General features: G+C 49.6%; 1 protein-coding gene across 1 annotated transcript in view; it reads left to right on the plus strand.

The window, feature by feature from the left end:
- LOC309585816 (uncharacterized protein) overlaps window positions 1–20897 on the plus strand; it is a gene marked incomplete at its 3' end in the record, with an annotated part of 56291 nt that overhangs the window by 23929 nt on the left and 11465 nt on the right. The window contains 8 exon segments of the mRNA XM_082303661.1: window positions 1159–1198; window positions 4910–5028; window positions 7112–7330; window positions 9578–9612; window positions 9615–9886; window positions 11118–11266; window positions 16064–16171; window positions 20340–20447. Of these exon segments, the coding sequence (XP_082159787.1) occupies window positions 1159–1198; window positions 4910–5028; window positions 7112–7330; window positions 9578–9612; window positions 9615–9886; window positions 11118–11266; window positions 16064–16171; window positions 20340–20447 (1050 nt within the window).

A 20897-nucleotide genomic window follows, 5' to 3' on the forward strand; every position in this document is an offset into this window, starting at 1 on the left:
GAACCCCCCAAACGCCACTTATGGGGCAGAGAACGAACCCAAACTCCACTTATGGGGCAGAGAATGGATCTGGAACCCCCCGAAATTCCACTTATGGGGCAGAGAATGAACTTTGAACCCCCAAATTCCACTTGTGGGGCACAAACCGGACCTGGAACCCCCCGAAACGTCACTTGTGGGGCAGAGAACGAACTTTGAACCCCCAAACGCCACTTATGGGGCAGAGAATGAACCCAAACTCCACTTATGGGGCAGAAAACGAACTTGGAACCCCCAAATTCCACTTGTGGGGCAGAGAATGGACTTTGAACCCCCCAACGCCACTTATGGGGCACAAAATGGACCTGGAACCCCCCCAAACTCCACTTATGGGGCAGAGAATGGACCTGGAACCCCCCGAAATTCCACTTGTGGGGCAGAGAATGAACTTTGGACCCCCAAATTCCACTTGTGGGGCTGAGCACGGATTTTGAACCCCCCAACGCCACTTATGGGGCAGAGAATGGACTTGGAACCCCCAAATTCCACTTATGGGGCAGAAACCAGACCTGGAACCCCTCAAACGTCACTTATGGGGCAGAGAACGAACCCAAACTCCACTTATGGGGCAGAAAATGGACTTTGAACCCCCAAATTCCACTTGTGGGGCAGAGAATGAACCCAAACTCCACTTATGGGGCAGAAAATGGACCTGGAACACCCCAAACTCCACTTGTGGGGCAGAGAACGAACTTTGAATCCCCAAATTCCACTTGTGGGGCACAAACCGGACCTGGAACCCCCCCAAACGTCACTTATGGGGCAGAGAACGATCCCAAACTCCACTTATGGGGCAGAGAATGGACTTTGAACCCCCAAATTCCACTTGTGGGGCAGAGAATGGACCTGGAACCCCCCGAAATTCCACTTGTGGGGCCGAGCACGGATTTTGAACCCCCCCGACTCCACTTGTGGGGCAGCCGCCGGACCCGCCCCTCCCCCGGAAGTCTCCGCCCCCTAAACGCCAAATATGGAAGTGTGGGAGGGGCTTTGGGGGGGGGGGAGGGGCAGGGGGGGTGGAGCCGGAAGCTCCGCCCCCTTTGCTGATGCCCCTCCCCCCCCTCCTTGGCCCCTCCCCCTCCTCTTGGCCCCGCCCCCTTCTCTCCCCTCCCCCCCCAGGCCACGCCCAGGGGCTTCAAGAGGAAGATTTCGGTGCTGTGTGAGTGGGCGGGGCTGGGATATGCAAATGAGGGGCGGGGCTTGGAGGGGAGGGGTGGGAGGGGGTTTGGGTATGCAAATGAGGGGGGTTTGGGGGAAGGGGAGAAGCCTTGATATGCAAATGAGGTGTGGTTGGTAAAAAGGGGAGGGGTTTGGGTATGTAAATGGGGAGGGTTGGGGAAAGGGGAGGGGTTTGGGTATGCAAATGAGGGGGTTGGGGAAAGGGGAGAGGTTTGGGGTATGCAAATGAGGGGGTTTGGGAAAGGGGAGGGGTCCTGATATGTAAATGAGGGGGGGTTGGGGAAAGGGGAGGGGTTTGAATATGCAAATGAGGAGGGTTATGGAAAGGGGAGGGGCCTTGATATGTAAATGAGGAGGGTTGGGGAAGGGGAGGGGTTTGGGTATGCAAATGAGGGAAGTTGGGGAAAGGGGAGGGGTCCTGATATGTAAATGAGGGGGGTTGGGGGAATGGGAGGGGTTTGGGTATGCAAATGAGTTGGGTTTGGGGAAGGGGAGTGGCTTAGGTATGCAAATGAGGGGCGGGGCTTGGAGGGGGAGAGGGTGGGACGGGAGGGGCTTGGGTATGCAAATGAGGGAAGTTGGGGAAGGGGAGGGGCTTGAATATGCAAATGAGGAGGGTTGGGGAAAGGGGAGGGCCTTGATATGTAAATGAGGGGGGTTGGGGAAGGGGAGGGGCTTGGGTATGCAAATGAGTTGGGTTTGGGGAAAGGGAGGGGCTTGGGTATGCAAATGAGGAAGGTTGGGGGAAGGGGAGGGGCTTGAATATGCAAATGAGGAGGGTTAGGGAAAGGGGAGGGCCTTGATATGCAAATGAGGGGGATTGGGGAAAGGGGAGGGGTTTGAATATGCAAATGAGGGTGGTTAGGGAAAGGGGAGGGACCTTGATATGTAAATGAGGGGGGTTGGGGAAGGGGAGGGGTTTGGGTATGCAAATGAGGGGGGTTGGGGAAAGGGGAAGGACCTTGATATGCAAATGAGGTCGGTTGGAAAATGGGAGGGGCTTGGGTATGCAAATGAGGGGGTTTGGTAAAAGGGGGAGGGGATTGGATATGCAAATGAGGGGGGTTGGGGAAGGGGAGGAGTTTGGGGTAAATGGGAGGAAATTTGGGTCCAAATGTGGAAAAACTGAGGGGAAATGGGAAAATTTGGGGGAAAATGGGGGAATTTGGGCCAAATCTGACAAAACTTGGGTCAAAACTGGAAAAAATGGGGAAAAAAATGGGGGAATTTGGGATAAATCGGAGGAAATTTGGGTCAAAACGCAAAGAAACTGAGGGGAAACGGGAAAATAGTTGGGAAAATTGGGAAATTTGGGCCAAATCTGATGAAATTTGGGTTGAAATGCAAAAAAATTGAGGGGAATGGGGGAAAATGGGAAAAAATCTGGGAAAAATGGGGGAAAATTGGGAAAATTTTGGAAAAATGGGGGGAAAATGCAGAAAATTTTGGGGAAAATGGGGGAAAAATGGGAAAATTTGAGAAAATTTGGGCCAAAACGTGGAAAATTTGGGATAAATCTGAGGAAATTTGGGTCAAAACGTAGAAAAACTGAGGGGAAATGGGAAAATTTGGGGGAAAATGGGGAATTTTGGCCAAACCGTGGAAAAATCGGGCTGAATTGGAGGAAATTTGGGTCAAAATGGGGGGAAAATAGGAAAAAATGGGGGAAGATTGGGGAATTTGGGCTAAATCTGATGAAAATTGGGTTGAAACGGAAAAAAATGGAGGGAAATGGGAAAAAATTTGGGAAAAATGGGGAAAAAGGGGGGGAAATGGGAAAATTTGGGAAAAATGGGGGAAAATTTGGGAAAAATTTGGGAAAAATGGGGGGAAATTTGGGAAAAATGGGGGGAAATGGAAAAAAATTGGAAAAAATGAGGGGAAAATGCAGAAAAATGGGGGAAAAAGGCGGAAAAATTTGGGAAAAATGGGGGAAAATGAAGGAAAATCGGGAAAAATGGGGGAAAATGGGAAAATTTGGGGAAAATGGGGAAAAAGGGGGGAAATGGGAAAATTTGGGAAAAATGGGGGAAAAATGGGGAAAAATTTGGGAAAAATGGGAAAATTTGGGCCAAATCTGACAAAAATGGGGTTGAAACGCAAAAAAATGGAGGGAAATGGGGAAAAATGGGAAAAAAATGGGAGAAAAGGGGGAAAATTGGGGAAAAATGGGGAAATTTGTAAAAAATGGGGAAAAAATGGGAAAAATTAGGGAAAAATGGGGGAAAAATGGGGGAAAATTGGGAAAAATTCGGGAAAAATGGGGGAAAAGGTGGAAAAATGGGAAAATATGGGAAAAAGGTGGAAAAATGGGGAAAAATGGGGAAAATTTGGGAAAAATGGGGGAAAGGCGGAAAAATTTGGGAAAAATTTGGGAAAAATGGGAAAAATGGGGGAAAAATGGGGGAAAATATTTGGGAAAATTTGGGAAAATGGGGGAAAAAGGCGGAAAAATGGGAAAATTTGGGAAAAAAGGTGGAAAAATGGGAAAATTTGGGAAAAATTTTGGAAAAATGGGGGAAAATGGGAAAACTTGGGAAAAATGAGGGAAAAATTGGGAAATTTGTAAAAAATGGGGAAAAAATGGGAAAAAATTGGGAGAAATGGGGGAAAAATGGGGGAAAATTGGGAAAATTTGGGAAAAAGGTGGAAAAATGGGAAATATGGGGAAAATGGGGGAAAATTGGGAAAATTTGGGAAAAATGGGGGAAAAAGGTGGAAAAATTTGGGAAAAATGGGGAAAAATTGGGAAAAACGGGGGAAAATGGGAAAATATGGGAAAAATGGGGGAAAATTTGGGAAAAATGGGGGAAAATTGGGAAAATTTGGGAAAAATGAGGAAAATTTGGGAAAAATTTGGGAAAAATGGTGGAAAAATGGGGAAAATTTGGGAAAAATGGGGGAAAATGGGGAAAATGGGAAAATTTGGGAAAAATTTGGGAAAAATGGGGAAAATGGGGAAAATGGGAAAATTTGGGAAAAATGGGGAAAATGGGGAAAAATTGGGAAAAATGGGGGAAAAATTGGGAAAAATGGGGGAAAAATGGGGGAAAATGGGAAAATACGGGAAAAATGGGAAAATTTGGGAAAAAAGGTGGAAAAATGGGGAAAAATTTTGGAAAAATGGGGAAAAATTTGGTAAAAATGGGAAAATGCGGAAAGTTTGGGAAAAATGGGGAAAAATGGGGGAAAAATGGGGAAAAATGTGGGAAAAATGGGAAAATTTGGGAAAATGGGGGAAAAATGGGGAAAAATGGGGAAAATTTAGGAAAATATGGGAAAAATTGGGAAAAATTGGGGAAAAATGGGGGAAAATGGGAAAATGGTGGAAAAATGGGAAAATTTGGGAAAAATGGGGGAAAATCGGGAAAATGGGGGAAAAATGGGAAAATTTGGGAAAAATGGGGGAAAAATTTGGGAAAATTTGGGAAAATTTGGGAAAAATGGGGGAAAAATGGGGAAAAATGGGAAAATATGGGAAAAATGGGAAAATTTGGAAAAATTCTGGAAAAATTTTGGAAAAATGGGGGAAAATTGGGGAAAAATGGGAAAATTTGGGAAAACTCTGGAAAAATGGGGAAAAATGTGGGAAAAATGGGAAAAAATTGGGAAAAACGTGCTAAACTTGGGGTTGGAGCGGGAAGACCTCGGGGATTGGGGGGTGCTGGGGTTAATTAGCGCCGTTAATTAGCAGCCAGGGGCCCGGAGCCGGAAGGGGGCGGGGCCGGCGCGGGGGGGCCCCGGAAGCGGCGCTGGGGGGCGACGGCGCCCAAGAAGCCCTCGCTGAGCATCAGCACCGACTCCCTGAAGGTGGGGGAGGGGCCACGGGGCGGGGGAGGGGCGGGGGGAGGGGCGGGGAGAAATTCCGGGGCTTTTACCCCAAAATTCCGGCGCTTTAGGGGGAATTTGGGGGGTTTTTTCCTCGAAATTCTCGGGGTTTTCCCCAAAATGCGCGGGTTTTTCCCCGAATTCCTGGGGGTTTTCCCAAAATTACTCATTTTTTCCCAAAAGTTCCCCATTTTTTCCCCAAAGTTCCCCATTTTTTTCCCAAAATTCCCTATTTTTTTCCCCAAAATTCCCCATTTTTTTCCCAAAATTCCTCATTTTTTTCCCCAAAATTCCCCATTTTTTCCCCAAAATTCCCTATTCTTTTCCCCAAAATTCCCCGTTTTTTTCCTAAAATTCCCCATTTTTTTCCCTAAAATTTCACTTTTTTCCCCAAAATTCCCCATTCTTTTCCCAAAATCCCCGGGTTTTTTCCCTAAAATTCCCCCTTTTTTCCCCAAAATTCCTCGTTTTTTTCCCCAAAATTCCCCATTTTTTTCCTAAAATTCCTGGGTTTTTTCCCAAAATCCCCGGGTTTTTTCCCTGAAATTCCCCATTTTTTCCCCAAAATTCCCCGTTTTTTTCCCCGAAATTCCCCATTTTTTCCCCAAAATTCCCCGGTTTTTTCCCCGAAATTCCCATTTTTTTCCCCCCAAATTCCCCATTTTTTATCCTTTTCTCCATTTTTTCACCTAAAATTTCTGTGTTTTTAGCAAAAATTCCCTTTTTTTTCCCAAAATTCTCGTTTTTTCCCCCAAATTTCTGGGGTTTTCCCCAAAATGCGCGGGTTTTTCCCCAAATTCCTGGGGTTTTTCCCCAGTATTTCGGGGCTTTTACAAAAAATGTCAACTTTTTACCCCAAATTTCCGGGACTTTAGCAAAAATTCCTGTTTTTTTTCCCAAAATTCCTCATTTTTTTCCCCAAAGTTCCCAATTTTTTTCAAAAAATTCCCTTTTTCCCCCGAAAGTTTTGTTTTTTCCTCTAATTTCCAAGTTTTTTACCAAAACCCCCTTTTTTTCCCCCAAATCCCCTTTTTTTTCTCCCCAAAATTCCCCATTTTTTCCCCCTAATTCCCATTTTTCTCCCCAAAATTCCCTTTTTGTTTGCAGAAATTCTCATTTTTTCCTTGAAATTTCTGGGTTTTTTCCCCCAAATTCCCCATTTCCCCCCCCAAATTTTGGGGTTTCTTACCAAAAATTCCCTTTTTTTCCCCAAAATTCCCCTTTTTTTTCCCCAAATCCCCATTGCTTTCCCCAAAATTCCCGTTTTGTAGCAAAAATTCCCATTTTTTTCCAAAATTTTCATTTTTTTCCCCAAAATTCCCCTTTTTCTCCATGAAATTCCCGGTTTTTCTCCAAATTCCCCATTTTTTCCCCAAAATTCACAGGTTTCTTACCAAAAATCCCCGGTTTTTTTCCAAAAATTTCCGTGCTTTTTTTCCCCCAAAATTTCAATCTTTTGACCCAAAATTCCACTTTTTTTCCCCAAAATTTCCCTTTTTTCCCTCAAATTCTCATTTTTTCCCCAAATTTCTGGGGTTTTTCTCCAAAAATTACCATTTTCCCCCAAATCCCCATTTTTTCCCGATTTTTTTACCAAAACCCCCCTTTTTTTTCCAAAATTTCCCTTTTTTTCCCTCAAAACTTCCAAACCTTTTAACCAAAATCCTCCTTTTCCCCCCAAAATCCCGTCCTCCCCCAAAATTCCCCATTTTTTCCCCAAAATTCCCCATTTTTTCCCCAAAATTCCCCGTTTTTCCCCCCAAAATTTCCAGGTTTTTTTCCCAAAATTTCCGAATTTTTTACCAAAATTCCTCCATTCTTTCCCCTAAAATTCCCAGGTTTTTTTTACCAAAAATTCCCTTTTCCCCTAAATTCTCATTTTTTCCCCCAATTTCTGCGTTTTTTTCCTAAAAATCCCCATTTTCCCCCAAATCCCCATTTTTTCCCGATTTTTTTACCAAAAAACCCCCTTTTCCCCCAAATTTCCCTTTCTTTCCCTCCAAACTTTCAAACCTTTTTAACCAAAATCCTCCTTTTTCCCCCCAAAATCCCCTCCCCCCCCCAGGGCCTGATCCCCGACATCCGCGCGGGGGGAGGGGCGGAGCCGCCGCCGGAGGGGGGAGGGGCGGAGCCGGCCTTGGGGGAGGGGCCGGAGCCCGAGCTGGGGGAGGGGCAGGAAAGGGGCGTGGCCTCGCTCGGCCCCGCCCCCCCGCCGCCCCTCCCCCACCCCCCGCCGCTGCTGCTCCCCTCCCCCCACCTCAAGATCTGCCGCACCGTCACCCAGGTCAGGCCCCGCCCCCTTTTTCAGCCCCTCCCCCACCCCCTTTCTAAGCCCCTCCCCCACCCCTTCAGAGCCCCTCCCCCATTTTAAGCCCCTCCCCCTTTCTAAGCCCCCCACCCTTCAAAGCCCCTCCCCCATTTTAAGCCCCTCCCCCACCCCATTAAGCCCCTCCCCCTTTCTAAGCCCCTCCCCCACCCTTCAAAGCCCCTCCCCCATTTTAAGCCCCTCCCCCACCCCCTCAAAGCCCCTCCCCCACCCCTTTCTAAGCCCCTCCCCCACCCCATTAAGCCCCTCCCCCTTTCTAAGCCCCTCCCCCACCCCTCAAAGCCCCTCCCCCACCCCTTTCTAAGCCCCTCCCCCACTCCCTCAAAGCCCCTCCCCCATTTTAAGCCCCTCCCCCACTCTTTTAAGCCCCACCCCCACCCTTCAAAGCCCCTCCCCCACCCCCTCAAAGCCCCTCCCCCATTTTTAAGCCCCTCCCCCACCCCTTTAAGCCCCTCCCCTATTTTTAAGCCCCTCCCCCGCCCCTCAAAGCCCCTCCCCCACACCTTTCTAAGCCCCTCCCCCTTTCTAAGCCCCTCCCCACCCTTCAAAGCCCCTCCCCCACCCCTTTAAGCCCCTCCCCCTTTCTAAGCCCCTCCCCCACCCCTCAAAGCCCCCCCCCTTTTAGCCCCTCCCCCATTTTTAGGCCCCTCCCCCACTCTTTTAAGCCCCACCCCCACCCATCAAAGCCCCTCCCCCACCCCTGAGCCCCTCCCCCACCCCATGAAACCCCTCCCCCACCCCTCAGAGCCCCTCCCCCATTTTAGGCCCCTCCCCCACCCCTTTAAGCCCCTCCCCACCCCTTTAAGCCCCACCCCCACCCCTCAAAGCCCCTCCCCCATTTTAAGCCCCTCCCCTTCTCATCCCTCCCCATTTTAAGCCCCTCCCCACGCCAAGCCCCGCCCCCTTTTGAGCCCCCTCCCCCACCCCTCACAGCCCCTCCCCCTCATTTTAAGCCCCTCCCCCTTTAAGCCCCTCCCCCATTTTTAGACCTCTCCCCCACCCCTTCAAGCCCCTCCCCCCTCACACCCGCTCTCCTTCAAGCCCCTCCCCATTTTAAGCCCCTCCCCCACCCTTCAAAGCCCCTCCCCACCCCTTTCTAAGCCCCTCCCCCACCCCATTAAGCCCCTCCCCCACCCCTCAAAGCCCCTCCCCCATTTTTAAGCCCCTCCTCACCCCTTTAAGCCCCTCCCCCTTTCTAAGCCCCTCCCCCACCCCATGAAGCCCCTCCCCCATTTTTAGCCCCTCCCCCACCCCCTCACAGCCCCTCCCCCACCCCTCAAAGCCCCTCCCCCACCCCCTCAAAGCCCCTCCCCCATTTTTAAGCCCCTCCCCCACCCCTCAAAGCCCCTCCCCCACCCCCTCAAAGCCCCTCCCCCACCCCTTCAGAGCCCCTCCCCCTCCCCCATTTATAGGCCCCTCCCCATTTTTAGGCCCCTCCCCCACTCTTCTAAGCCCCTCCCCCACCCCATTAACCCCTCCCCCACCCCTCAAAGCCCCTCCCCCACCCCTCAAAGCCCCTCCCCCATTTTTAAGCCCCTCCCCCACCCCTCAAAGCCCCTCCCCCACCCCTTCAAGCCCCACCCACCAACTTTTTAGGCTCCTCCCCCAATTTAAGCCCCTCCCCCATTTTTAGCCCCCCCTCTTCTAAGCCCCTCCCCCACCCCTCAGAGCCCCTCCCCCATTTTAGGCCCCTCCCCCACCCCTTTAAGCCCCTCCCCCACTTTAAGCCCCTCCCCCACCCCTCAAAGCCCCTCCCCCATTTTTAAGCCCCTCCCCCACCCCTTCAAAGCCCTTCCCCCACCCCTTTAAGCCCCTCCCCCTTTCTAATCCCCTCCCCCACCCCTCAAAGCCCCCCCCACCCCTTTTAGCCCCTCCCCCATTTTTAGGCCCCTCCCCCACTCTTTTAAGCCCCACCCCCACCCATCAAAGCCCCTCCCCCACCCATCAAAGCCCCTCCCCCACCCCTGAGCCCCTCCCCCACCCCATGAAACCCCTCCCCCACCCCATGAAGCCCCTCCATTTCTAAGCCCCTCCCCCACCCCTTAAAAAGCTCCTCCCCATTTTGAGCCCCTCCCCCACCCCATGAAGCCCCTCCCCAATTTCTAAGCCCCTCCCCCACCCCATGAAGCCCCTCCCCCATTTCTAAGCCCCTCCCCCACCCCTTTTAGCCCCTCCCCCCCCCGTGACTCCGCCCCTCCCCCGCAGGTGGTCCCGGCCGAGGGCCGCGAGAACGGCCGGGGGAGGGGCGGGGCGAGGACGAGGAGGAGGAGGAGGAGGAGGAGGAGGGGGAGGGGCGCGAGGAGGGGGCGGAGCCTCGGCGGGAGGAGGGGGCGGAGCCTCCTGGAGCCGCCCGGGGGAGGGGCGGGGCCAGCAAGCCCCTCCCCCACCCGCCGGGCCCCTCCCCTTCCCCCTCGGGCTCCGCCCCTTCCTCGCTGATGGGGGGAGGGGCGAGCTCAGGCCCCGCCCCCGGCGCCGCCTCGGCCACGCCCTCCGGAGAGGGGGAGGGGAAGGCGGGTGAGTGGGGGGGGGAGGGGCTGGGTGGGGTGGGAGGGGCTTAAAAAGGGGAGGGGCTTGAAGGGGAGGGGCTTAAAATGGGGGAGGGGCTTGGAGTGGGGGAGGGGCTTAAAAACGGGGGAGGGGTTTAGAGGGGGGAGGGGCTTAAAAAGGTGGGGGAGGGGCTTAAAAATGGGGGAGGGGCTTAAGTGGAGGTGGAGCTTGGAGTGGGGGAGGGGCTTAAAGGGGGAGGGGCTTAAAGGGGGGAGGGGTGAGAGGGGAGGGGCTTAAAATGGGGGAGGGGCTTAAAAGGGTGGGGGAGGGGCTTAAAATGGTGGGGGAGGGGCTTGAAGGGGGAGGGGCTTAAAGGGAGCTTGAAAAGGGGGAGGGGTTTCAAGGGAGGGGGAGGGGCTTAAAGGGCTGGGGGAGGGGCCTAAAAATGGGGGAGGGGCTCAAAAAGGGGGAGGGGCTTGGAGGGGGGAGGGGCTTAAAATGGGGGAGGGGTGAGAGGGGGAGGGGCTCAATGGGGTGGGGGAGGGGCTTAAAGTGGGGAAGGGGCTTGAAGGGGTGGGGGAGGGGCCTAAAATGGGGGAGGGGCTTTGAAGGGGGAGGGGCTTAAAGGGGGAGGGGCTTAAAATGAGGGGGAGATGCTTAAAATGAGGGGGAGGGGCTCAAAAAGGGGGCGGGGCTTGGAGTGGGGGAGGGGCTTAAAATGGGGGAGGGGTGAGAGGGGGAGGGGCTTAAAGGGGTGGGGGAGGGGCTTGAAGGGGAGGGGGTGGGGGGGAGGGGCTCGAAGGGGTGGGGGAGGGGCCTAAAAATGGGGGAGGGGCTTAAAGGGGGAGGGGCTTAAAATGAGGGGGAGGGGTTTAAAGGGGTGGGGGAGGGGCTCAAAGGGGGGCGGGGCTTGGAGTGGGGGAGGGGCTTAAAATGGGGGAGGGGCTTGAAGGGGTGGGGGCGGGTCTTTGGGAGTGGGGGAGGGGAGAGGGGAGGGGGCTTTAAAGGGGGAGGGGCTTGAAGTGAGGGGGAGGGGCTTAGAGGGGTGGGGGAGGGGCTTAAAGGGGTGGGGGAGGGGCTTAAAATGGGGAGGGGCTTGAAGGGGAGGGGGTGAGGGGGGAGGGGCTTGAAGGGGGAGGGGCTTAAAACGAGGGGGAGGGGCTTAAAGGGGTGGGTTAGCGGCTCAAAAAGGGGGCGGGGCTTACCAGGGTGGGCGTGTCCGATGACGTCATCACGCCCCTCCCCCCTCCATCCTCAGGCGAGGCCCCTCCCCCACGGCGGGCGCAGGGCGCCCCCTGGCGGGCGGGGGCGCTGCTGCTGCTGCCGGTGGACGAGCCCGTGAGGGCAGCGCCGCGCCCCTCCCCCCCCCGGCAGCGCCCCTCCCCCATCGTGCACCTCTGCAACCTGGTGAGCGCCGCTTTGGGGCCGTTTCCGGCCGGTTTGGGCAATTTGGGACATTGGCGATTTTTTGGGATTTTTTTGGATTTTTTGGGGATTTTTTTGGGTCGTTTTGGGTCATTTTGGGTCGTTTTGGGGTCATTTTGAGTCGTTTTTGGGTTGGTTTTGGGCAGTTTTGGGGTGCTTTTGAGGTCAGTTTGGTCACTGGGGTTGTTTTGGGTCATTTTGAGTCATTTTGGGTCATTTTGAGTCATTTTGGGTGCGTTTGTGTTGTTTTTGGAAGTCTTTGGAAGTTTTTAGAGTTTTTTGGTTGTTTGGAGTGATTTGGGGTCGTTTTGAGGCGTCTTTGGGTCATTTTGAGTCATTTTTTGTCGCTTTTCGTTGTTTTGGGTCGTTTTTGGGTCGTTTTGGGTCACTCTGGGTCCTTTGAGTCGTGTTCGGTCACTTTGGGTCGTTTTTGGTCGTTTTGTGTCGTTTTGGGTCATTCTGGGTCCCCTCCCCCCCCCGGCAGCGCCCCTCCCCCATCGTGCACCTCTGCAACCTGGTGAGCGCCGCTTTGGGGCCGTTTCCGGCCGGTTTGGGCAATTTGGGGAATTGGCGATTTTTTGGGGATTTTTTGGGATTTTTTTTGGGTTTTTTTGGGGGTTTTTTGGGGCGGTTTTTGGGTGGTTCTGGGTCCCCCCCCCGGCAGCGCCCCTCCCCCATCGTGCACCTCTGCAACCTGGTGAGCGCTGCTTTGGGGCCGTTTCCGGCCGGTTTGGGCAATTTGGGACATTGGCAATTTTTTGGGATTTTTTTTGGATTTTTTTGGGGTTTTTTTGGGGGTTTTTTGGGGCGGTTTTTGGGTCGTTCTGGGTCCCCTCCCCCCCCCCGGCAGCGCCCCTCCCCCATCGTGCACCTCTGCAACCTGGTGAGCGCCGCTTTGGGGCCGTTTCCGGCCGGTTTGGGCAATTTGGGACATTGGCGATTTTTTTGGATTTTTTTGGATTTTTTTTGGGTTTTTTTGGGGGTTTTTTGGGGCGGTTTTTGGGTCGTTCTGGGTTCCCCCCCCCGGCAGCGCCCCTCCCCCATCGTGCACCTCTGCAACCTGGTGAGCGCCGCTTTGGGGCCGTTTCCGGCCGGTTTGGGCAATTTGGGACATTGGCGATTTTTTGGGGATTTTTTTGGGTTTTTTTTCGGGTTTTTTTGGGGTTTTTTTGGGGTTTTTTGGGTTGGTTTTTGGGTCGTTCTGGGTTCCCCCCCCCGGCAGCGCCCCTCCCCCATCGTGCACCTCTGCAACCTGGTGAGCGCCGCTTTGGGGCCGTTTCCGGCCGGTTTGGGCAATTTGGGACATTGGCGATTTTTTGGGGATTTTTTTGGGTTTTTTTTCGGGTTTTTTTGGGGGTTTTTTGGGGTTTTTTGGGTTGGTTTTTGGGTCGTTCTGGGTTCCCCCCCCCGGCAGCGCCCCTCCCCCATCGTGCACCTCTGCAACCTGGTGAGCGCCGCTTTGGGGCCGTTTCCGGCGGGTTTGGGCAATTTGGGACATTGGCAATTTTTTGGGGATTTTTTGGGATTTTTTTGGATTTTTTTGGGGTTTTTTTGGGTCGTTTTGGGTCATTTGGGTTGTTTTGGTTCATTTAGGGTCGTTTTTGGGTTGGTTTTGGGCAGTTTTGGGGTGCTTTTGAGGTCAGTTTGGTCACTGGGGTTGTTTTGGGTCATTTTGAGTCATTTTGGGTCATTTTGAGTCATTTTGGGTCGTTTTGGGTCATTTTGAGTCATTTTGGGTGCGTTTGTGTCGTTTTTGGAAGTCTTTGGAAGTTTTTGGAGTTTTTTGGTTGTTTGGAGTAATTTGGGGTCGTTTTGAGGCGTCTTTGGGTCATTTTGGGTCGTTTTGAGTCATTTTGCGTCACTTTTCGTTGTTTTGGGTCGTTTTTGGGTCGTTTTGGGTCATTTGGGGCGATTTTGGGTCATTTAGGGTCGTTTTTGGGTTGTTTTTGGGCAGTTTTGGGGTGATTTTGAGGTCAGTTTGGTCACTGGGGTTGTTTTGGGTCATTTTGAGTCATTTTGGGTCATTTTGAGTCATTTTGGGTCATTTTGGGTCGTTTCGAGTCATTTTGGGTGCATTTGTGTCGTTTTTGGAAGTCTTTGGAAGTTTTTGGAGTTTTTTGGTTGTTTGGAGTAATTTGGGGTCGTTTTGAGGCGTCTTTGGGTCATTTTGAGTCATTTTTTGTCGCTTTTTGTTGTTTTGGGTCGTTTTTGGGTCGTTTTGGGTCACTCTGGGTCCTTTGAGTCGTGTTCGGTCACTTTGGGTCATTTTTGGTCATTTTGGGTCGGTTTTGGGTCATTCTGGGTCGTTTTTGGGTTGTTTTTGGGCAGTTTTGGGGTGATTTTGAGGTCAGTTTGGTCCCTGGGGTTGTTTTGGGTCGTTTTGAGTCATTTTGGGTCATTTTGAGTCATTTTGGGTCATTTTGGGTCATTTTGGGTCATTTTGAGTCATTTTGGGTGTGTTTGTGTCATTTTTGGAAGTCTTTGGAAGTTTTTGGGTCGTTTTTGGTTGTTTGGAGTAATTTGGGGTCGTTTTGAGGCGTCTTTGGATCATTTTGGGTCATTTTGAGTCATTTTGGGTGCGTTTGTGTCATTTCTTGAAGTCTTTGGAAGTTTTTGGAGTTTTTTGGTTGTTTGGAGTAATTTGGGGTCGTTTTGAGGCGTCTTTGGGTCATTTTGGGTCATTTTGAGTCATTTTGCGTCACTTTTCATTGTTTTGGGTCGTTTTTGGGTCGTTTTGGGTCACTCTGGGTCCTTTGAGTCGCGTTCGGTCACTTTGGGTCATTTTTGGTCATTTTGGGTCGTTTTGGGTCATTCTGGGTCCCCTCCCCCCCCCGGCAGCGCCCCTCCCCCATCGTGCACCTCTGCAACCTGGTGAGCGCCGCTTTGGGGCCATTTCCGGCCGGTTTGGGCAATTTGGGAAATTGGCGATTTTTTGGGGATTTTTTGGATTTTTTTTGGATCGTTTTGGGTTGGTTTTGGGCAGTTTTGGGTCATTTTTGGGGTCATTTTCTTTACTGGGATCACTTGGGGTCAATTTGGGTCATTTTTGGGTCATTTTGGTTAATCTTGCTCCTTCTTGGGTTATTTTTGGGTCAGTTTTGGGTCAGTTTTGGGTTGCTTTGGATCATTTTGGGTTATTTGGAGTCCCTTTGTTTACTGGGATCATTTGAGGCAATTTTGGGTCATTTTGGGTCGCTTTTGGTCATTTCAGGGTCACTTGAGGCCATTTTGGGGAATTTGGGGTCGTTCTTGGCCATTTTGGGGTCATTTGAGGCCATTTGGGGTCACTTGAGGCTATTTTGGGTCATTTTTGGTCATTTCTGGGTCATTTGAGGCCTTTTGGGGTCATTCTTGGCCATTTTGGGTCATTTTTGGTCATTTTGGGGTCATTTGAGGCCGTTTTGGGTCATTCTTGCTCATTTTGGGGTCACTTGAGGCTATTTTGGGTCATTTTTGGTCATTTTGGGGTCACTTGAGGTCATTTTGGGTCATTTTTGGTCATTTTGGGGTCATTTGAGGCCATTTTGGGTCATTTTTGGTCATTTCGGGGTAATTTGAGGCCTTTTGGGGTCATTTTTGGTCATTTCGGGGTCATTTGAGGCCGTTTTGGGTCATTCTTGCTCATTTTGGGGTCACTTGAGGCTATTTTGGGTCATTTTTGGTCATTTTGGGGTCATTTGAGGCCTTTTTGGGTCATTTTTGGTCATTTTGGGGTCATTTGAGGCCTTTTGGGGTCATTCTTGCTCATTTTGGGGTCACTTGAGGCCATTTTGGGTCATTTTTGGTCATTTTGGGGTCATTTGAGGCTTTTTGGGGTCATTCTTGCTCATTTTGGGGTGACTTGAGGCCATTTTTGGTCATTTTTGGTCATTTTGGGATCATTTGAGGCCGTTTTGGGTCATTCTTGCTCATTTTGGGGTCACTTGAGGCTATTTTGGGTCATTTTTGGTCATTTTGGGGTCACTTGAGGCCATTTTGGGTCATTTTTGGTCATTTCGGGGTCACTTGAGGCCATTTTGGGTCATTTTTGGTCATTTTGGGGTCATTTGAGGCCGTTTTGGGTCATTCTTGCTCATTTTGGGGTCACTTGAGGCCATTTTGGGTCATTTTTGGGTCATTTGAGGCCATTTTGGGTCATTTTTGGTCATTTTGGGGTCATTTGAGGCTTTTTGGGGTCATTCTTGCTCATTTTGGGGTGACTTGAGGTCATTTTGGGTCATTTTTGGCCATTTTGGGGTCATTTGAGGCCATTTTGGGTCATTCTTGCTCATTTTGGGGTCACTTGAGGCTATTTTGGGTCATTTTTGGTCATTTTGGGGTCATTTGAGGCTTTTTGGGGTCATTCTTGCTCATTTTGGGGTGACTTGAGGTCATTTTGGGTCATTTTTGCTCATTTTGGGGTCACCTGAGGCCATTTTGGGTCATTTTTGGTCATTTTGGGGTTATTTGAGGCCATTTTGGGTCATTTTTGGTCATTTTGGGGTCATTTGAGGCCTTTTGGGGTCATTCTTGCTCATTTTGGGTCATTCTTGCTCATTTTGGGGTCACTTGAGGCCTTTTTGGGGTCATTCTTGGCCATTTTGGGCCACTCCGGGGTTACTTTGCTCCTTTTTGGGTCACTTTGGGGCTCTTTCGAGCCCATTTTGGGCCATTTCGGGGCCGTTTTTTGGGGGGTTTTTTTTTGGGGGGGGGGGTCCGGACTGACTTTGCCCCTCCCCCATCCCCTGCCCTTGGCCACGCCCCCTTCCCTTGACCCTCTCTGCCCCTCCCCCCACCCAGGTGCGTCCCTTCACCCTGGGGCAGCTCAAGGAGCTCCTGGGCCGCACGGGGCGGCTCAAGGACGACGGATTTTGGATCGACCGCATCAAATCCCACTGCTTCGTCACGGTACGGACCCCAAAACCCCCGGGATTCGCCCCAAAATGCCGGAAATTTGGGAAAAAATGAGGGATTTTAGCGGGAAAACCATAGAGTTGTGGTGAGGGGAGGGTGAAGGAGATGGCGCCCCCTGGCGGCCGGGAGGACTCGGGGAGGGCAGGGAGGAGCGGAGCCGAAATCGACGGAAATCGGCCCAAAATCCGCCCAAAATCTGCCCAAATCCACCTGAAATCAGCCCAAAATCTGCGCAAATCCACCAAAATCTGTGCAAATCCACCTGAAATCAGCCCAAAATCCACCCAAATCCACCGGAAATTAGCCCAAAATCCGCCCAAATCTGCCCAAATCCACCTGAAATCAGCCCAAAATCTGCCCAAATCCACCCAAATCTGCCCAAATCCACCTGAAATCAGCCCAAAATCTGCCCAAATCTGCCCAAATCCACCCAAATCGGCCAAATTCCACCCAAGTCTGCCAAAATCTGCCCAAATCCACCTGAAATCTGCCCAAAATCCGCCCAAATCCGCCCAAATCTGCCCCAATCCACCCAAAATCTGCCCAAATCCACCCAAAATCCGCCCAAATCCACCTGAAATCAGCCCAAAATCTGCCCAAATCCACCCAAATCTACCCAAATCCACCCAAAATCCGCCCAAATCCACCCATATCCGCCTGAAGTCAGCCCAAATCCGCCCAAAATATCCCCAAATCCATTTGAAATCAGCCCAAAATCTGCCCAAATCTTCCCAAAATTCCCCAAAATCCACCCAAATCCGCCCAAATCTGCCCAAGTCCTCCTAAATCCACCCAAAATCCTCCCAAATCCACCCAAAATCCACCCAAAATCTGCCCAAATCTGCTGAAATGTGCCCAAATCTAAATCCACTCAAAGCCACCCGAAATCTGCCTAAAATCCACCCAAAATTCCCCAAAATCCACCCAAATCCACCCAAAATCTGCCCAAATCTGCCCAAAATTCCCCTAAATCCGCCCAAATCCACCCAAATCCACCTGAAATCAGCCCAAATCCAAATCCACTCAAATGCACCCCAAATTCACCCAAAATCCGCCCAAAATCTGCCCAAATCCACTTGAAATCAGCCCAAAATCTGCCCAAATCTGCCTCAAATTCCCCAAAATTCACCCCAAATCCACCCCAAATCTGCCCAAATCTGCTCAAATCCTCCTAAATCCACCCAAAATCCACTTGAAATCCACCCAAATCCACCCAAAATCCACCCAAATCCGCCCAAATCCAAATCCAATCAAATCCACCCCAAATCTGCCCCAAATCCCCCCAAAATCCCCCAAATCCACTCAAATCCACCCAAAATCCACCCAAATCTGCCAAAATCCGCCCAAAATCTGCCCCAAATGCCCCAAAATCCACCCAAATCTGCCCAAATCCACCCAAAATCCACCCAAAATTCCCCCAAATCCAAATTTGCCCCAAAATCCCCCAAAATCTCCCCAAAATCCCCCAAATCCACCCAAATCCACCCAAAATCCACCCAAATCTGCCAAAATCCACCCAAATTTCCCCCAAATCCAAATTTGCCCCAAAATCCCCCCAAAATCCCCCCAAAATCCCCCAAATCCACTCAAATCCACCCAAAATCCACCCAAATCTGCCAAAATCCGCCCAAAATCTGCCCCAAATGCCCCCAAATCTGCCCAAATCCACCCAAAATCCACCCAAAATTCCCCCAAATCCAAATTTGCCCCAAAATCCCCCAAAATCCCCCAAATCCACTCAAATCCACCCCAAATCTCCCAAAATTTGCCCCAAATTCCCCCAAAATCCCCCCAAAATCTGGGTTTTCTGGTGTTTTTTTTGGGTTTTTTTTTGGTTTTTTTAACATTTCCTGGTTTTTTCTCTTCTCCCATCCCAATTTCTCTCTCCCAAAATCCGGGAATTTCGGGAATTCCGGGAATTTTCCCAGTACTGCTCCATGGAGGATTTTTTGGGGCTCTTTGGGATTTTTTGGTGTTTTTTTGGCTTTTTTAGCGTTTCTTGGGTTATTTTAACAGTTTTTGGTGGTTTTTAGGGGTTTTTTGGGTCCTTTTGGGTGTTTTTCGGGATTTTCCAGGATTTTTGTTTCTTGGATGTTTCTTGAAGTTTTTTAGGGGTTTTTGTTGGATTTTTGTGAATTTGGGGGGTTTTTTTGGGGGTTTTTTTTGGTTTTTTTAACATTTCCTGGTTTTTTCTCTTCTCCCATCCCAATTTCTCTCTCCCAAAATCCGGGAATTTTGGGAATTCCGGGAATTTTCCCAGTACTGCTCCATGGAGGATTTTTTGGGGCTCTTTGGGACTTTTTGGTGTTTTTTTGGTTTTTTTAGCGTTTCTTGGGTTATTTTAAGGGTTTTTGGTGGTTTTTAGGGGTTTTTTGGGGTCCTTTTGGGTGTTTTTCGGGATTTTCCGGGATTTTTGTTTCTTGGAGGTTTCTTGAGGTTTTTTAGGGGTTCTTGTTGGATTTTTGTGAATTTGGGGGTTTTTTTTGGGGGTTTTTTTTGGTTTTTTTAACATTTCCTGGTTTTTTCTCTTCTCCCATCCCAATTTCTCTCTCCCAAAATCCGGGAATTTTGGGAATTCCGGGAATTTTCCCAGTACTGCTCCGTGGAGGATTTTTTGGGGCTCTTTAGGACTTTTTGGTGTTTTTTTGGTTTTTTTAGCGTTTCTTGGGTTATTTTAACGGTTTTTGGTGGTTTTTAGGGGTTTTTTTGGGTCCTTTTGGGTGTTTTTCGGGATTTTCCGGAATTTTTGTTTCTTGGAGGTTTCTTGAGGTTTTTTAGGGGTTTTTATTGGATTTTTGTGTATTTGGGGTTTTTTAGGGGATTTTTTGGTGTTTTTTTGGTTTTTTTAGCGTTTCTTGGGTTATTTTAACGGTTTTTGGTGGTTTTTAGGGTTTTTTTTGGGTCCTTTTGGGTGTTTTTCGGGATTTTCCGGAATTTTTGTTTCTTGGAGGTTTCTTGAGGTTTTTTAGGGGTTTTTATTGGATTTTTGTGTATTTGGGGTTTTTTAGGGGATTTTTTGGTGTTTTTTTGGTTTTTTTAGCGTTTCTTGGGTTATTTTAACGGTTTTTGGTGGTTTTTAGGGCTTTTTTTGGGTCCTTTTGGGTGTTTTTCCGGATTTTCCGGGATTTTTGTTTCTTGGAGGTTTCTTGAGGTTTTTTAGGGGTTCTTGTTGGATTTTTGTGAATTTGGTGGTTTTTTTGGGGTTTTTTTTGGTTTTTTTAACATTTCCTGGTTTTTTCTCTTCTCTCATCCCAATTTCTGCCCCCCAAAATCCGGGAATTTCGGGAATTCCGGGAATTTTCCCAGTACTGCTCCATGGAGGATTTTTTGGGGCTCTTTGGGACTTTTTGGTGTTTTTTTGGTTTTTTTAGCGTTTCTTGGGCTATTTTAACGGTTTTTGGTGGTTTTTAGGGCTTTTTTGGGGTCCTTTTGGGTGTTTTTCGGGATTTTCCGGGATTTTTCTTTCTTGGATGTTTCTTGAGGTTTTTTAGGGGTTTTTATTGGATTTTTGTGTATTTGGGGTTTTTTAGGGGATTTTTTGGTGTTTTTTTGGTTTTTTTAGCGTTTCTTGGGTTATTTTAACGGTTTTTGGTGGTTTTTAGGGGGTTTTTTGGGTCCTTTTGGGTGTTTTTTGGGATTTTCCGGGATTTTTGTTTCTTGGAGGTTTCTTGAGGTTTTTTAGGGGTTCTTGTTGGATTTTTGTGAATTTGGGGGGTTTTTTTGGGGTTTTTTTTTGGTTTTTTTAACATTTCCTGGTTTTTTCTCTTCTCCCATCCCAATTTCTCTCTCCCAAAATCCGGGAATTTTGGGAATTCCGGGAATTTTCCCAGTACTGCTCCGTGGAGGATTTTTTTTGGCTTTTTAGGACTTTTTGGTGTTTTTTTGGTTTTTTTAGCGTTTCTTGGGTTATTTTAAGGGTTTTTGGTGGTTTTTAGGGGTTTTTTGGGGTCCTTTTGGGTGTTTTTCGGGATTTTCCAGGATTTTTGTTTCTTGGATGTTTCTTGAGGTTTTTTAGGGGTTTTTGTTGGATTTTTGTGAATTTGGGGGTTTTTTTGGGCGTTTTTTTTGGTTTTTTTAACATTTCCTGGTTTTTTCTCTTCTCTCATCCCAATTTCTCTCTCCCAAAATCCGGGAATTTCGGGAATTCCGGGAATTTTCCCAGTACTGCTCCGTGGAGGAGGCGGTGGCCACGCGCGAGGCCCTGCACGGGGTCAAGTGGCCGCAGTCCAACCCCAAAGTGCTCGCGGCCGACTTCGCCCAGCAGGAGGAGGTGAGGGGGGTTTGGGGCGTTTCGGGGGGTTTTGGGCAATTTTGGGGGGTTCGGGGAATTTTTGGGGATTTTTTGGGATTTTTTTGGGATTTTTTTGGGGTTTTTTTGGGGGTTTTTTGGGATTTTTTTGGGAATTTTTGGGGATTTTTTGGGGATTTTTTGGGGATTTTTTGGGATTTTTTGGGGGATTTTTTGAGGATTTGTGAATTTTTTTGAGGATTTTTTAGGGGTTTTGTTTTGGGGATTTTATGGGAATTTTAGGGGATTTTTTGGGAGATTTTTGGGGATTTTTGGGAATTTTTTGGGATTTTTTGGGGGTTTTTTTGGGGGTTTTTTTGGGGGGATTTTATGGGAATTTTAGGGGATTTTTTGGGAGATTTTTGGGGATTTTTTGGGGATTTTTGGGATTTTTTGGAATTTTTTGGGGATTTTTTGGGGATTTTTTGAGAT

The sequence above is a fragment of the Coloeus monedula genome, assembly GCF_965178545.1.
Source record: "Coloeus monedula genome assembly, contig: HAP1_SCAFFOLD_472, whole genome shotgun sequence".
In the NCBI taxonomy this organism is placed as follows: Eukaryota; Metazoa; Chordata; class Aves; order Passeriformes; family Corvidae; genus Coloeus; species Coloeus monedula.